Source organism: Lissotriton vulgaris, chromosome 7 (assembly GCF_964263255.1).
Source record: "Lissotriton vulgaris chromosome 7, aLisVul1.2, whole genome shotgun sequence".
NCBI classification, from domain to species: domain Eukaryota; kingdom Metazoa; phylum Chordata; class Amphibia; order Caudata; family Salamandridae; genus Lissotriton; species Lissotriton vulgaris.
Genome location: NC_141695.1, coordinates 1,563,597,043 through 1,563,614,536, shown reverse-complemented (window position 1 = coordinate 1,563,614,536; position 17,494 = coordinate 1,563,597,043). Strand labels below are relative to the sequence as shown.

General features: G+C 43.5%; 1 protein-coding gene across 1 annotated transcript in view; it reads right to left on the bottom strand.

Moving 5' to 3' along the window:
• Window positions 1–245: 245 nt before the first annotated feature.
• Window positions 246–17,494, bottom strand: part of DPM1 (dolichyl-phosphate mannosyltransferase subunit 1, catalytic) — a 135,168-nt gene continuing 117,919 nt past the window's right edge. The window contains exons 8-9 of the mRNA XM_086932457.1: window positions 1,741–1,855; window positions 246–667 (exon numbers count right to left, since the gene is read on the bottom strand). Coding sequence (XP_086788583.1) covers window positions 563–667; window positions 1,741–1,855 — 220 coding nt within the window. The 3' untranslated portion in view covers window positions 246–562. The remainder of the gene's footprint in view (window positions 668–1,740; window positions 1,856–17,494) is intronic.

Below are 17,494 nucleotides of genomic sequence, written 5' to 3'. Positions count from 1 at the left end.
AGACAGGGGTGGCCCTGCAGTGAGACAGATACAATATCTCACTTCTTCAATCGTGAATTGTTGTACAGGGCGAATACAACTTTTCAGTAGTATTGCCACTTTAAATATTTTAAATATTTACAATGGGCATCTGGAAAGTTCAGAAATGTTGAATATAACAATTTGAGTTTTTGCAATGAAACAAAAAAAGGTCATTAATGAGCAAGAAGAGACATCTTATATGGATATTAATAAGAAACCCAAACAAGATTTGTATTTTGCCTTTATATCAAAACCCACTACATGATCAATAAACATATGAAAGAATTTCATGCCATGGCACAGAACACATACAATGGAAGTCAGTTTATAGCATTCACCTTCATTAACCGAAAGAACACATATTTCACCAAATTTAAACGTGACTATTCTCTCATAACTGAGGTACAGAGGCTGGAAAAATATTTAACACAGTTACTAACCTTCTTGCCCACCTCCCCTGTGACCCCAAAAACAATGGAAATGTTGCTTCAAAATTCAAAGGTAAACAACGTCCTTTTAAGTCCACAGAGGTCAACATGGATCATGTGGTGGCAAACAAGGTCAACAATCCTTTCAGGAATGAAACTATTTCATTGCCTCCTAGCTTTGACTCGCCATAGACTCGATCCACAAAAGATATAGGAACCTGGAAAAATATAAAATAAATTACAGTTAACAACACCTATTAATTTCGATGAAATGTGTATCACTGAGGTAAAAAAGTCATTGTTCCACTGAAGACATTTAAAAGTTAACTAAGCAACAAAATGTGCTATCCTCCCAAAATACTCTACTGCAAGCACCTAGGCATACTGTATGTTCCTGGGTGCAAATTAGAATGAAGAAATTTATTTCAACTATCAGGGAAATATTCCTTGTAGAAGTTGTTATTTTCTTCTCTTCCTCAAGCTGTGCTCCTCATATCTACATAGAAGTCCTTACCAAAGCCTGTTAGAATGCTTCAAATGTTTGGATTTGGTTGACGAAGCCAGGGATACCATATGAATGCTAGTCTAATGTGTGTTGGGCAGGGGAATGATGTGGGTGGTGGATGGAGAAGTTCAATGAAGTATATCACGAGACATTCCGGAATTGCGTAGGACATTCAGTGATCAGTAAAGTGCAAGCTGGACATTGCTTTAGGAGGAGAGATTACAGGAAACTACAAAAAAAAGTGGCATTTAGAGATGATTAATTAGTTAGCACTATCAGTCAAAGCAGCAACAGTGAGCTAGAGATGAAATACTCTCTAATCATGTGTAAAATTAATGCTCCACTCCTTTCCATTTTGCTTACGCACTTTGGCCCCAGTTAATTTATTTGTAAGATTATGTAGAATTTTTTGAAAATTATGTGTATGATCTCGATCTTATACTATGGCATGAATAAGTAGGAGAATGAAATGTGGGGATTTGGTTTGGGGATTTGGTATCGGAAAGTGTTAAGTTCTTTAAAGCAATCTAAAGAAAAATAACTTGATTTTAACTTCTGAGTTTATGAGCTTCCATCTTCAATACTCATGAACCAATTTAAATGCATTCTTAACATTGCTGTTCCTTTCCCCATTAAACAATGTTAAAAAAGAAGCAAAAATAAGTACTTCCTTCAGAAGACAACGTGAACTTTGTGGTATCTTGTACATAGGTGGGGCTGTCAAATGTTGCAATGCTGATAATACATTAGACCTGAGCATTCCAAAACCATAGGATTTTTATATACCTCTCCAATACTGTAATCCAACTGTCTAGCTCTTATTATCATTTCCATTTGAAAGACGTATCCTTTAGAAACACATTTTTCCACGAGTTTCTGTAAAATCTCTTTTCTGTACAACCTGAAACACAAGATCAATTAAATTAGGCTTGAATAAATGAGGTAATTTAACACATTTACTACTCAGTAGACACCAATTAGCATCAATCTCTCTAGAAGAGGAAAAACATAGTTTATTACTTTTGTGTTAAAAAATACTAGTTACTCAGCGAACAGTTCTGGTACTCATGTTTCTACAGTGGCCTTCCTATAGACTGAATAGAGTTCTTCCACGGTAATAGTGGACACCAGACCACTCTAGCCCCACTGATGCTACTTTCCCTGACCCAGCTACTCTGCCTTACACCTTCTCATCTTCACTTAGGTCTTTCCTTTTCTTTCAATCTATTCTTAATTCATATTCCATATACATACAGCAGTGATGGCCAGTACACCATCCAGAAGGAGGTCTTTATGGCTACACGTATAAGAGTTACCAGGGTCATCCAGTGGTGATGAAAATCACTTGACCTTTCATCCCAGACACATGGTTCTAGACTGTAAGATTACAAAGTCTAGAAGAACACACAGGGGGCTGCTATGAGACAAACATTTAAACGGTTTAAATAAATGTATTTCTCACCATACCCTAAACGGCTCCTAAATGTTTTTTCATTTTAGAGCAAGTAGCCAATGTTTAGCAGAAGCACAGAGCAAGAGGCATACTCCGGGAGCTTTGTTTACCATTAAGCAAATTTGATATGAAAGAATATCATCTGGTCCGGGTGTATAGGAGCCAAAGCAGACAGTGCAGCATAAAATAGGAATTGATAATGGTTTCCGGCCACCCTCTATACTACTAGGCCCCCGACTGACACATCGTCATAAAACTTGCCATGAAGAACCCAAAGTGGATGTACTTTTTTGAGAAAAGTTTTGTGCAGATATGGTTGAATAAAATACAGTGGTATAAAAGTCACATTTCACAGGGAAACATGAACCATGGAAAGGATTTCATGGTTCCCTCTAAATGATAGATTTCACCTTTATAGTGATGACCCCAAAACAACCTGCAGATCTTTACCATTGTTACTAGGATTATTCAGCACGGATGGACGAATTATGGATGTTCCAGGACTACCTCCAAAAATATCCAAGGAGGAAAAATCCTAGGAATTCACAAGGATGCCAAACTGTCAATGAATCCACAAGTGGACTAGATAGCCAAATCAAGCTTACTTGCATTAAAAACACTGCAACATCTTCCTGCACCTAGAACTCGCACATAAAGTGCAAGCTACCACCTCTCTTTTCCTATCAAAACTGGACTACGCTATTGGTTTGTATCATGGCTCAACATTGTCTACTATGAGAAGATTACAAAAAATTCAGAACACTGCCGATAGACTCCTCCTACATGTAACGCCACAAGCACATATCTCCCTTGCTTTGAGGGCGTTACACTGGTTACCAGTTGGAAGAAGATCCTCCTTCAAGCTACTTTGTATCACACACAAAACAATACATAACAAAGGTCAATTCTTTATCAAGAATAAAATCAACAAATACATACAACAAAGGAATCTTCACTCAAGAATGGCTTCTCGTCTCATAGTTCATACATGCAAGAAGCCAAACTATGGAGTTCTCTACCCTCAAACAAAAGATACACAAACAACCATCTTCACTTCAGAAGATTAGTCTAGAGCAGGGTCTTCCACACATGACGACTATACTCACAACTCAAGAATTTATCACAACAGTATACTCAGAAATCACAAACTAAACTTCTCACAGCAAAGGAAAGAGATGTTGTTTTACAAGTTCACATCATGGTACTTTGAACTATGCCTCTAGTCATAAGTAGATACAACCAGGGGCACAAGTCCCCGATTTTATATGCACTGGTGGCGGAACCGCTGGCCAGTGCAATACGGGAGTATCATAGCAGCAGAGGTATACACTTTCTGGGATATGAGCTAATTATCTCTACATATGCGGATGATACGCTGCCATATGTTAGAGATCCCAACCTTAACCTCTCACCAATACTACGTGACTAAATCAATCACATTTACCTTCATGCCAGCTACCACCTGCTTTACTCCTGATTATCCACTCAGATGGACGACGGAGCCAGAATGATATTTGGGTATAATGATCCATACCCACTCAGACATAGTGATGAAGGAAAACTTTGGAGTTGCAGTTCTGGAAGAGGATGTAGCTAGATGGTTATGGCTACCATTGTTGCTAGCAGTAAGGGTCTCAATCATGAAAATGGTGATATTGCCACGGTTTCTGTTTCTATTTGCCAACATACCTATGGTCTTGCCCAACTATTTCTTCCGATTGTTGCGCACATTACTAATTAAGCTAGCCTGGGCTGAGAAGCTCGCGTGGGTGAAATGGGACATCCTCGCGCTCCCATACCACTTGGGAGGCTTAGGAGCTCCAGACCTGGATCTATATTATAGGGCGGCGCAAAGCGTGCAGGCTCACTATTGGTTGCAAGGCCTCCCTGGTACTCCGCATGTCCAGATTGAGAAGGCTGAAGCTGCACCTACCCCACTGCCGGCTCTATTATTCAACCTACCTGATCGGAGGGCAGGTATACTGGATTCTATTAATACAACAGTCCACGCCTGGCTGCACCTTCTGAAATCACAAGCAGGGGCCATTCTGTATTCTCTGTTGACCCTACTAGACTGGTGTAACTGGTTCCCGCCATGCAAGGACAGGGGGTGACTAGTGCATTAAGCTCACAAAATATTTGCACAATAGGAGACATGTTCTCAGAAGGCATAGTGAAAAAGTGGGATGAGGTAGAGACAACGGAGCACAATGCCATGCTGCTCACCAGACTTCAGTTCCACAGAACACGACAGGTGCTGTTGGAGATTCTAAGCAGCGACCTGGAGGAGCCACTGGAAGTGGTCGCATTAAAACACATGATTAAAACTAACTCTCCAAGCAAGATAGTATCTAACATTTACAAACAGGTTGCGTGGTATGGGGCAAATTATTACACTTAGGCCAAGCTGGCTTGGCAGGTTGACCTGGGAACAGACCTAGATGACACTACGTGGAGATACTGCTGCGAAAGCACGAAACGGATTTCACTGAGCGGTAGACACAGACTGATCCATTTCCAATTTTTAAATAGAGTCTATTACACACCAGAGAGGCTGCATAGGTATGGATTAAGAGACTCCGCAGAATGCGATCACTGCGGCACACAGGAGGCAGACTTTTTCCACCTAGCTTGGTTATGCCTGGGATTGCAGACTTCTGGGTTCTGATTTTTTAAATTAGGGAGATATTATCGATATGGCACGGACACCTGACCCTAAGCTGGCCTTATTGGGATATTCCAAACAAGTACCAAAAGCAGTCAGATGAGTAGCGATTTGCTGGTCCCGAGGCCCGACACCCACGGTCGCGAGCTGGACGAAAGACATGGTATATTGCAGTACACAAACGGAAAATTTAAGCAAAATCCTTCCCCCGCGAAGTCGGCCCAAAAACTTTTGGGGGCTCTAAAAGACATACCTACTCACTAAAGTTATTGAGGAGAAAGGTATGGATGCCCCTGCACACACATAAGAGGGGAAAAATGCGAAACACTGCCGAGGTGAAGTGCAAATAATGTCACAATATCAGAAAATTATTGACTGTAATGTGGAAAGGGATGCAAGACTCCGAACTGTTATCACATTGGAGAGAGTTGTTATCACATTGGAGAGAGAGAGCTGAAATCCGCATTAACTTTGAAAAGTGTCTACTGCTACTAGTTTACATGCCAGATATAGGTGAATGATAAAATGCAAATTATGTATATGATGATTGTATGGATACAGAATGACTGTGTTCTTTTGTCACACACACAAAATGTTAATAAAGTTATTTAAAAACGTTATAAGTAGATACATTTATTCAAGAAGAAAACTATATGACACAAGATACATGTGTATATCAGACCATGTCAAAATTGCCGCTTCTGTCTACATAGAGGTGCATTTTTAGAAGGATATGCCTGCTACTTATAATTACAGTAAGTGGCATGTGTATATTTACGTATCTAACTTAATTACAGTTATTTGAAACCATAAAAAATGTACCACAAGCTAAATGTGGACAGCAAAACCATGTAAATATTGCTGCTTCATGGTATATATGGATATTTATAAAGGAGTTTAATTAAGCAAACATAACTTTACCAATCATCCTGTGTGTGTGTGTACATATATATCACTGAAAAAAACATAGATTTCAGGGAGACAGAGGTGCAGAAATATGCTACTTTAACTAGTAGTCGCGTTTGCAGAGTGGTGGAGAAAGGGTGCTGGGCGTCCGACCAATGCTCAGGAATTCCACTGCGTCAGACTTACAGGAGGTACCAGCAGGGATTCTTGGCCCCCAAACTCCCTCATGACTAAATTGAACTATATCCCCATCCCGCATTCTGCCACGAGGCAAGCTTGCAGAGTGGTAGAAAAAAGGGGCCATGGGCTCCGAAGACGTCTTAGCAATCCCACTCTGTGGGGCTTACTGGAGGTAACAAGAGGGGTAGTTGGCCCCCAAGGACATCCTTGGCGGCCAACTTCCCAAACTATTACCTCCAGTCAGTCCCACACAGCAGCATTGGTAAGTACTCGTACCAGGCCACACCCACTTTGCTCACCACTCTACAAACGCGCTCCCTGACACGCTCTTGGATGGGGAATGAAGTCCCCTTCACTGCTGAGGGTCCTTTAGGGGCCAACTAACCTACCTTTTACCTCCAGTAATTGGGATTGGGGAGAGGTAGACAAAGGCCATGCCCCCTTTCTTCACCACTCTGCAAACACGCCCCCTGGCACATTGTACGTTGGGGGATTTAGCCCCCTTGAATCCTGAGGGTCCCTGGGGTTCAACTAGCTCACTAGGTACCTCCAGTAAGCGCCACAGAGCTGCGTTGCAGGGAGGTATAAAAAGGGGCGTGGCCTGGATCACCGCTCTGCAACGTAGCCCTGTGGTGCTTACTGGAGGTACCTGGAGGGCTAGTAGGCCCCCAGGGGCCCTCAGGATTGAAGGGGAATTAATTCCCTAACTTAAAATGCGCCACAGGGTGTGTTTGCACGTATGTCACCTCAGGTCTCGCCCCCTCCCTTCACCACTGTGCAAACGTGCCCCGTGGGGCGTTTTAAGTTTTGGGATTAAGTCCCCTTGAATCCTGAGGGTCCCTGGAGTCCAACTAGCCCACCAGGTACCACCACTAAGCGCCACAGAGCAACGTAGCCCTGTGGTGCTTACTGGAGGTACCTGGTGGGCTAGTTGGCCCACCAGTTACAGGGAGGGGGCGAGGCCTCCTGCACGATCGCGGTCAATTTTTTTTTTTTTTTTAGAAGGGAGGCAGTGTGGCCCCCTTTCTTTTCCCTTTTTTTGGGCCCTGGGGACCCCATCCCTCAGGGCCTGACCACTTTAAAAAAAACAAATTAAAAAAAAACATAGCCCCCTCCCGTGGCCAATTCCGGCACCGGGGACCCCATCCCCCGGGGCATTGCCACATATTTTTTTCTTTTTTTGAATGGAGGGGGGCTGTGTGGCCCCCTTCCTGAGGCCTCTATTGGCCCCGGGGACCCCATCCCCCGGGGCCGGCCTTTATTTTTTAATGTATTTTTTTAATTTGGGGGGGGGGGGGGGTGGCCAAATTCTAGGATTTCAAGAGCCAGATCGCAAGGTTGAGCTGAGCTGGGTCCGGGTGTCTGATCTCTCCACGGTTCTGTGTTAAGAGGTGTGGAGACAGGTGTAATTTTTGGTGCGGTACTACCGGCAGTTGTAGCAGTGTGGTGTACCACGGCTGTCTGGCCCACTTTGGAGCAACTAGGATGAGGGTCAGAGAATGCCACTGTAGTTTGCGTACTACTAGTGGCATGAGTGGTAGAGGTGGAAAAGCGTACGCAAATCTATTTGACCAGTTCATCCATATCGCATTGCCTTTGGACAGTGGGTGTGGATATCTGGCGGCGAAGCTTGGGCATTTGGCTTTTTCGTGGGTGGCAAATAGGTCTATCTGAGGTTGTCCCCACATCTGAAAGAATGGCTGAAGAACTTGCATATGTAGTTCCCACTCGTGGGTCTGTTGTGTTTGTCGACTTAACAGATCCGCTATGGTATTTTGTACTCCTGGAACATGCTGTGCTAGAAGGAATATGTTTTGAGGTATAGCCCGCCGCCATATGTCCTGTGCTAGTTGAGATAGCTGCAAGGAGTGTGTGCCTCCCTGCTTCTGTATGTAATTCATGGCTGTCATGTTGTCTGTGCGGACTCACACAGCTTTGTTTGATACCTGCTTTTAGTGCTAGGAATATTGCTAGTAACTCCAGATGATTGATGTGGAGTAACTTTTGTTGTGGTGTCCACCTGCCTTGCATGGTGTGTTGCAGTAGGTGGGCTCCCCAGCCGGAGAGCGATGCGTCCGCAGTTAAGATTATCTGAGGAACTGGCTCTGGGAACGGTCGTCCCTTGGAAAGGTTTTTGGTGTTCCACCACTGCAGAGAGCGATGAGTCCGACCGTCTACCAACACTAGGTCTATCAACTGACCTTGAGCCTGGTTCCACTGACGTGATAAGCATTCTTGTAGCGGACGCATTTGAAGTCTTGCATGGGGCACTATGAAAATGCAAGAAGCCATCATCCCTATGAGTTGCATGAACACTCTTGCTGGAAGGGAGTGTTGTAGCTGAAACCTTGTTAGAAGAGTTTGTATGCCTGCTATCCTTGCTGGAGTGGGATAGGCAAGCGCTTTTGAGGTGTTTATTGTGGCACCAAGGTACTGTTGTACTTTGGATGGTTGTAGATGGGATTTGGCGTGGTTTATTGTGAACGCCAAGTCGTGAAGCAGTTGTATTGTGCCATGACTGTGTTCCACGCATTGGTTGTATGAGCTGGCTTTTATGAGCCAGTCGTCTAGGTACGGGAAGACATGGATGTGTTGTCTTCATAAATGCGCTGCCACCACTGCTAAGCAATTGGTGAATACTCTTGGTGCTGTTGACTCCGAATGGGAGTACTTTGAATTGATAGTGCTGTCCGTATATTACAAATCTGAGCTACTTCCTGTGAGCCTTGTGAATGGGAATGTGGAAGTATGCGTCCTTGAGATCTCAAGTAGCAAGGAAGTTTTTTTGCGACAGAAGCGGAAGGACTTGTTGCAGTGTGACCATGTGAAAATGGTCTTACTGAATGTATATGTTTAGCGGTCTGAGGTCTAGAATAGGCCTTAGAGAGCCGTCCTTTTTTGAAATCAGAAAATATAGAGAGTAAACCCCTTGGTTTTGTTGGTGCAGAGGAACTAGTTCTATTGCACTTTTTTGTATAAGGGATTCTACTTCTTGCTTGAACAGTGCTAGATGTTCTTGTAAAATTGGACGCTGTTTGGGTGTTATGTTTGGGGGGGTAGATGTTAGTTCTAGACAGTAACCTAGTTGAATAATTTGTCGCACCCACCTGTCTGATGTGATGTTGGTCCAGGCAGGAAGGAATTGTTGCAGTCTTACCCCCACAGGAGTGGAATGTTGGGGGCGAAGGGGAGGAAAGTCATTGGGTAGGGGTAGAGGCAGAGCGGGAGTTGTTGGTTTTGCCTCTGCCTTGGTTGTTGTTACCTCTGTAACCCCCTCTTTGGTAGCCCTTAGTGAATGTGGATTGGCTAGGGGTTTTGTAAGAGGTGGAGGGACTTTCGGTGGAGTAGCCTCAAGTGTTGCTCTTCATGATGAGTGAAGAAAAGAACGCCTGGGAGCTTGCTGTTGCAAGGCTCCCATGGATTTTGCTGTATCAGTGTCTTTTTTCATCTTTTCTAAAGACACGTCAACATTTGGGACAAATAAATGGGTCTCATCAAATGGCCGATTAAGGATGGAGTTTTGTACCTCAGGTTTAAAACCTGATATACGTAGCCAAGCATGTCTACGTAGGAGGGTGCTGGTATTAATTGCTCTTGATGCGGTATCTGCCGCATCTAGGGCACAGTGAATGGAAGTGTTGGTAATATTTTTACCTTCCTGTATAAGTTCATTGGCCCTATTTTTGTATTTGTCAGGTAGATGCTGCATTATGGACTCTAGTTCATCATAATGAGCTCTGTCATATTTGGCCAGCAACGATTGGGTGTTGGCGATGCGCCAGATATTAGCTGCTTGAGATGCTGTTCTTTTGCCTGAGGCGTCAAGTAGCTTGGATTCCTTGTCTGATGGTGAGACCTCACCGGATGTATGAGAATTAGCACATTTACGTGCATTAGACACTACTAAAGAGTCTAATGGTGCTGGACCTTTAATATAGACTGGATCTGTAGGGGCGGCTTTATATTTTTTCAGAATTCGAGGATTGATGACCCTAGCCCTGACAGGTCTTTAAAAACCTCTGTTGCATGTAGGATTACACCCTTAAGCATTGATAAAATGGCAGTAGACCTTTGTGTGTTATCAAAAGTGTCTAGTAGGAAATTTTCCTCCACCGCATCTGTGTGTAAGTCCACCCCATGATATTGGGCAGCTCTTTGGACTAGTAGGTTAAAACCTATAGTATCCTCTGGTGGGAATGGTCTAGAAGGGTATATGTCGTCTTGTGGGACATAAGGCACATCAGGGGTGTTGTAATCATCCCACAGATTAGGTGACTGAGGGGGAGTATTGGTCCCTGCTGGGTCATGCGCACCTCCATCTGTGTCATCAGAGTCTGTGTCTACATCATCTTGTGGATTAGGGGATGGTGTAGGTGAATGGTGAGGTGGAGTAGGTGTAGGAGGGGAAACAACATTCGGAGGTGGAGGAGAAGGCACCCTTAATGGAGAGGTTGCAATGTCTCTTCTTTGGAGGAGGAGGAGGTGCTGGCGCATCAAGTGGTCTCTTTTTGGAACGGAGAGTCAATTGACCAGTCTTAGGATCCTTGACAAGAGTTTTTTGGTTAGGATCAGGTGTGGAAAGTTCCTCTGAACAGGGCAGATCCTTCGAGTCGAGGTTTTCGTCTTCGTAGGTTTTTTTGGCACAGAGTCGGTAGTTGATTTCAGTTTAGTGTGCCCTTTTGAAGTGTCCTTTACCGGAACCTGTTTCTTCGGTTCCGGGTGCTTTTTCGGTTCCGAAGCGTGTGAATCTGGAGCTTTAGGGTTTTTTTTAGTTGGCTCCGAATGCGGTTTCGGCATCGATGAGCCGCTGCCTGTCTTCGGTGCCGTGTGCTTCGATGTTGGAGCAACGGTCGACGTGGTTGACGAAGATGGCTTATTCTTCAGTGTCGGTGTAGGATCGGCACTGTGGATAGGCTGGCTCGAGCCAGATTTGCTCGAAGGCTTAATGGGCTTCATTGCCAGACCCGAAGGCGGGCGTGGGAAGCAGTCTCTCGGAGTGCACCCGGGCCCGAAGGTGAGGGTGTGCCCAAAGCCTTTTTAGAGGGGGTCGAGGAAGGGTTGGGGTCGACGATCTTACTTACGACCCAGTGAGCTGGAGTGACTTCCTCGACGTCGGCGTCTGAGGAGCGGGTACTCTCTTCGGCGTGCTAGTGTTCTGGCACATCGACGCACTCTTCGAAGATGTCGTTGGGGATGGAAGCGGATGAGCGGGCCATTGTTCCCCAAGCTCCTCAGTCCCAGATCGTCTTCTTGGAGCGGAAGGAGGCACAAGCGGAACAGTCTTTAGCCTCGTGCTCTGGTGAGAGGCAAAGGTTTCACACCTCATGTAGGTCGGTGTGGGGAAACTTCGACCCACATCGAGGACACTTCTTGAATGGCATCCTTACCGTGAGCCAGAAGTAAGGCCTAGGTAGGCCCGAAGGCCATCGTCGATGACCGGAATGGAAGACTTCGAAGGTGAAGAATCGCGTTGATGTGGAGCACGATCGAAACAATACCGTCGAACTGGGTGAGGATTTCGCGCCAAAAGAAATTCGGTTCCACACCGGAGCGCAGGAAACACATCTGAGTCCGATGGCGGAAAAAAATATTCTGGGGATGGAGCCGATGCCCATGCCCAATGTGGTCCAAAGGAGGAGTCACCTATCTCGTGACTTCCAAAGAGCTTTTCAGGACAACAACAAACTGCGAACTTCCGGGCCCAACACTAGGTGGCGATCTATGCACAGTGTGCAATCTGCAGCTCATATGCCTCAAACAAAACGCTTTTCCTATGGAAACTAGGTCCTAACTATAACTATCTACTGGCGACCGACAGTAGAATATATATATTATATATATATATATATATATATATATATATATATATATATATATATATATATCACGTTCAGTAAAGCTCCTGCTGCAACCCCTCGCCTTTGTGGGTGTGGCTCGTGCCGGCGGAGCAGCCGGTTCAATATCCAAAGTTTAACGGCGTTCCTAGCGAGCACTCGGAAAAGGAACACTCAGCACACCACAGGATTACCAAGCCATAAGATTTATTCCATCATAAATCTCTTTCGTGACGCGTTTCGCACTCCACGGAGTGCTTGATCACGCGGCTCAGTTTTATGTTGTATTCACACTCATTTAGATTTTTGCCTTTTCTTAATGTGTTTTTTTTTGGTGTTTTCTTATCTAAGGACATTTCAACCCTGTGAGGTTGGGATAGCCAGATTATATTTTAACACAAATTCTTTGCAAATAATGATTTCTGTAAATCGGATTATGACATTTGTAGCTACTGTACCCAGCAGGCCTGCTAGGCAAACTGAGATTTTGGTGGAGGAATGTAGGCTCGTCCGTTTCCACCATTAATAATTATTGGTGTAGACAACCTGCGTTTTGTAGTTAGATACTCTTTTTATCACTTTTTAAAAACAAAATATCACCATTTGCACATATTTAAACAAATATTGACTTATTTACATATGAATTTATTGGATCATGCACTTTAAAAAAGAACCAGAAAGAAAGAGAAAAATATATATATATGTAAATTTAGACACAGTTTAATTAATAAAACATATAATTATACATAAATGTTGTATACTATGGCACTATGCACTTTACCTCCTGATAGCAAATAAAAACTCTATTTTGAGATATTATAATCATATTGTTATAGGTTTACCTAGCATTTATGCGGGAAGATGACAATCGCAGTATTTGCACATTGTTATATTTATTATTGTGTGATAATGTGTATATTTTAGATTATTTATACATATTTATTGTTATTTTAAATATTGAATATATTTATTTCAAATCGCACAATATTGAGAAATGCGAGCATTTCATGTTTTTTGCACGATATATAAATACACGAGTGATAACGTCGCATTACAACAAGGTGTTTTATAAATGCATAACAATGTTGAATAAGAGTGTTTTTGCATGGTGATAACATCTCATTGTCCATATCAAAGTGTTTCTTCACTGTCCATAGATCACGTGGTGTTACTTTTATTAAATAGAAAAAATATGTATGTATTAAATAACATGGCGTTCTGCTTACTCTTTATGTGATATGGGGCACTGCCATTTGACGGTCTTGGTGGTCCGTTTTTCTTGAGTTCGCCGTTGAGGGAGTGCGTGTACACACGTACACACACACACAGGTACACACACACACGTACACACACACGTACACCCACACGTACACACACACACACACACACTATTGAAAAAACCTTCTTTAAATTCCTCCGAAGCAAAGAACTATCGGTCAATATCGTGCTTACAGCTGGCTGCAAAAATGAATCAATCAGCAGCTAACCACCTACCTTGAATCCAACAATTTTCTTGACTCTGCCCAGCATGGGTTTAGATCATGTCACTCCACTGAGTTAGCCCTGGCCTTGGCCATTGAGGAGATCCGTAAACAAGTTAATATGGGGGGGGGGGGGGAGTTGGGAAGAGCCATCCTCATCATACTGGATCTCTCTGCAGCATTTGATACTGTCAACCTTCAGGTATTAATACATAGGCTGGAGAGTCTAGGAGTGGGGGGATGGTCCTGGCCCTACTCACCTCATTTCTCTCTGGCAGGGAACAAAGGTTGTGTTGGGGTAACCTGACTTCTGAGGCCTTCTTCCTTCCATGCAGTGTCTCACAGGGGTCGGCCCTATCACTGACCCTGTTTAACATTTACATGTCTCCTCTGGCTAGATTGATCAAAACGCATGGCTTCGCTCTGATCTCGTACGCCAATGACACACAGACAGTGATATCTATATCCAAAAAGGTGGAAACAGTGGCGAATAGGTTCCATAATTGTATAAAACGCATCATTGAATGGATGCATTCCAACTCCCTTAAATTGAACACCCTAAAAACGGAGGCAGTGGAATTTGGAAAAAGCCCATCCATTTGGAATCCCTTATGGTGGCCAGCGAATGCCGAGCGTTGCCCTGTAGCCACCAGGAAGAAACCTAGGTATTCTGTTCGATGATCAACAAAATGTTGCTGGTCAATTTAAATCCCTGACCTCCTCATGCTTTTTCCTCAAAGATTTTGCATAAGGTCTTACCTCAAAACGGTGGTAGCAGCACTGATCCTTTCCAGAATCAATTATTGCAATGTGCTATTTCTTGGCATTGCCAAAGGTCAAATACTGAAACTTCAAGCCTTGCAAAATGCTGCAGCTCAGCTGCTTCTGGATATTCCTAAATACCACCCAATTTCCAACAGTCTTAGGGAGCTCCATTGACTCCCGGTCCAGTGGTGCATCGAATTCAAAGCTCTTCGCTTTGTGCACAAGGCACTGTATGGAGGAGGGTCTCTGAGCCTTCAGCAACTTTTACGCTGGCATATCCCGCCACGTGAACTCAGGTTGGCCAATAACGGACTAGTCCAGGTCCCTAAAATCTGTAGAGCCAGATGAGGGGGGAAGAACCCTCTCTTACCAGGCAGCCAAACTCTGGAACACAATGCATATCTCAATCAGGCTACAACCTAACAGAGCTCTGTTTAGGAAGATGGTCAAAACCTGGCTGTTTCCAACTATATCTGCCTAATCTCTGCCTACCACATACCAGTCACCACTCACATTGCAGCTCAGCGCAAAGACGCCTCAGCAATAGTTGCGCTTTATAAATGCTTCCATTCATTCATTCATATAGTATAGTGCATACATATAAATTATTTATATTTTCTATTACAAAAAAAATCCCTTCCGTCCTTCCCATGACTCCTACTAGTGTCTGATCCCAAACCTTTCTGACTACGATGAACTCCCAAAAGTCCCTCTCAAACTTCCACCCCTCCTTTTTAGCAAGGTCACACAACAGTCACACACGACCACTACTTACAAAAGACTTAGTACTTCTCCATTTCAGTTCCATTCCTTTCATTCTATCCCTACTCCAAACTCTACTAAACATGCATGAAATCAAGAGCACACACTTAACAAAACTAGTGCATTACGATAAAAAAATAAAATATTTTTACTAACCTTCTAACTACTGATCTTGGGTTCCAGAGCAGCATGCTACTCGCGGAAAAAACGCTTCAATGCCTTGTATGGGGTTTTAAGTGCAATATAAATACATTTACAATACAATACAATTCAAACACCAACCTTTTGTAGCTAGGGAGTGTAAGTCTACTAGCACATCTTTTCACATATTCAACCTACACCTCTGTAAAATAATCCTATAGTTATGAATTGTTGCCTGAGTCGGTAGAAGGACTTCAATACCCTTTCGGACCAACTGGAAAACACAGCAAAACGTTCAGTATAAAGTACACAAAAGTTGATTAATAGTGCTCAAAGATCAATTAATGAAACCAGAGCCATTAGATTCTTTCTTATCACGTGAGGGATGCTATTTGAAGCTAAGAAGTGTCAAGAAACAAAGCTGTATGTACTTAAACAAGTTTCTCTGGAACCAATTACCAAACTCAGGGAACCAAGAAAGTTGAGTAACAATACCTCACAGACACAGAAGATCCTTCCTTCCTTAATGGTAGAAAGAAGCTAGTCACATCACAAACTTTATGAGGTAGGGAAAGCAAAATCAGGTTGGCCACCTAGCTGTTATTCAAATTATTCACCCTTCTAGAGCAGTAGCAAAAACATAAGGATTTCCTCTTGTAGTTGATAACGGAGAAGACACAAGAAGGAATGTACTTGCCCACCCTAGAGGCATAAATTATAATTTATTATTTTCCCTGCTGGTGAATATATCCACCTTATACTGTCCATAATGTCAAAAGATCAATGCCACTACTTTATGATTCAGTGTCTACTAGTAATTATAGTAGTCAAGTATCCTGGGTGTTCAAGACTTCAACTAGCACGGTGACGCAAAAACAAATACTTTTCTTTCTATGGTACACTGGCCAGATGGTTAGCGACTACCCAAATCCCTTGCTGGTGTGCCGACTCCCAAGATCTCAGCGCTTCCCAACAGAGAAGTTTGGACCTTACTCCATGCTTATTGACATACTACCTCACTGTAGTATTGTCTGTGAAGATCTGGATGTCCTGACCATGCAGGGAAGGGTGGAAGGCCTTGAGTGCTAAAATGATCACCCTCAATTTGAGCAGTTTTAAGTGAACCTGCTCCTTAGGATACCAGAGACCTCTAATTCCTTCAGATGAGCACCCAACCTGAGGGAGGATGCATACATCAGTACTACGACCATGGCTGTTGGAGGGTAGGACATCTTCTCTACCGACAACCAAGTCAAAGCCTCTGCAGCATCCTGGGAGATCACTATGGTGTCTCCCAGATTTCACCCGGAACATCAGAATCATATCTTGAATGTCTCAGATACTCTGGGGAAGAGAAAACGCTCAAAGAGATGGTGTGTACAGTACTTCCCCTATGCACAGGAGGAGATGTGAGTGTTCTAGCAGAGACTCTGGCACATTAATAGAAAAGTAAAAGGTAAACAGCAGAGATGCTGGTGTTGCAGGTGGTGTGACGTTATCTGCAACAGACCAGTTTTCATTAGCCAATCATCCAGGTACAGGTATACAGCAATCTCTGACCCGTAAGATGGACCGCAACCACCGCCATCATCTTTTTGAAGATGCAAGGTTCCAATGTTAGCCCAAATGAGAGGTCCACAAACTATTAGTGAATGGGCCCCACCAAGAAGTACAGGTTCCTCTTGTACAAAAACAGGATCTGTATGTGACTATGTGTCCTGCTAGTCAAGGAAAATAATCTTCCAGCACCATAAGATGCGTTCATTTAATCCGCAATCAATGTCTACTGTCCCAATAGAGAACTCCGCTCCTCTGCCAAATTCTTTCTTTCTGTACCCCGATTTAAAAAAACCAGATCAGGTGGTTTGAAATTTGCTGTTCTAGCCCCTACCTTTTGGAATTCTCTTCCCCTGCATATCAGATCTGTTCCCTCCTACCTCGAATTCAGCAGGGCTCTTAAGACTTACCTTTTTTCACATGCCTTCCCACACCAGTAATTTCTCTTTTCCTAGCCTATGGGTTAAGCATCCTCTAGCGCCATGAAACCGCTGGGTATACGTGCGCTATATAAATTCCTGTAAATTCAAAATTCAAATAAGATATGGAGTCAGGGACAGAGTTTTTAACTTTTCCTTCGACTACGGCAATGTGCTCTATCTGGGAGCTGATAAAGCTACAATGAATGTTCTCCAAGTTGTGCAGAACTCAGCTGCCCGCCTTCTGTGCAATGTTCCTCGCAGAATGTCTGCAACACAAGCCCTATGTGACCTTCATTGGTTAAAAATTGCTGACCGTGTAGCTTTTAAAACTTTGTGCCTTATGTTTAAGATCCATCAGGGTTCTGCTCCTGCAT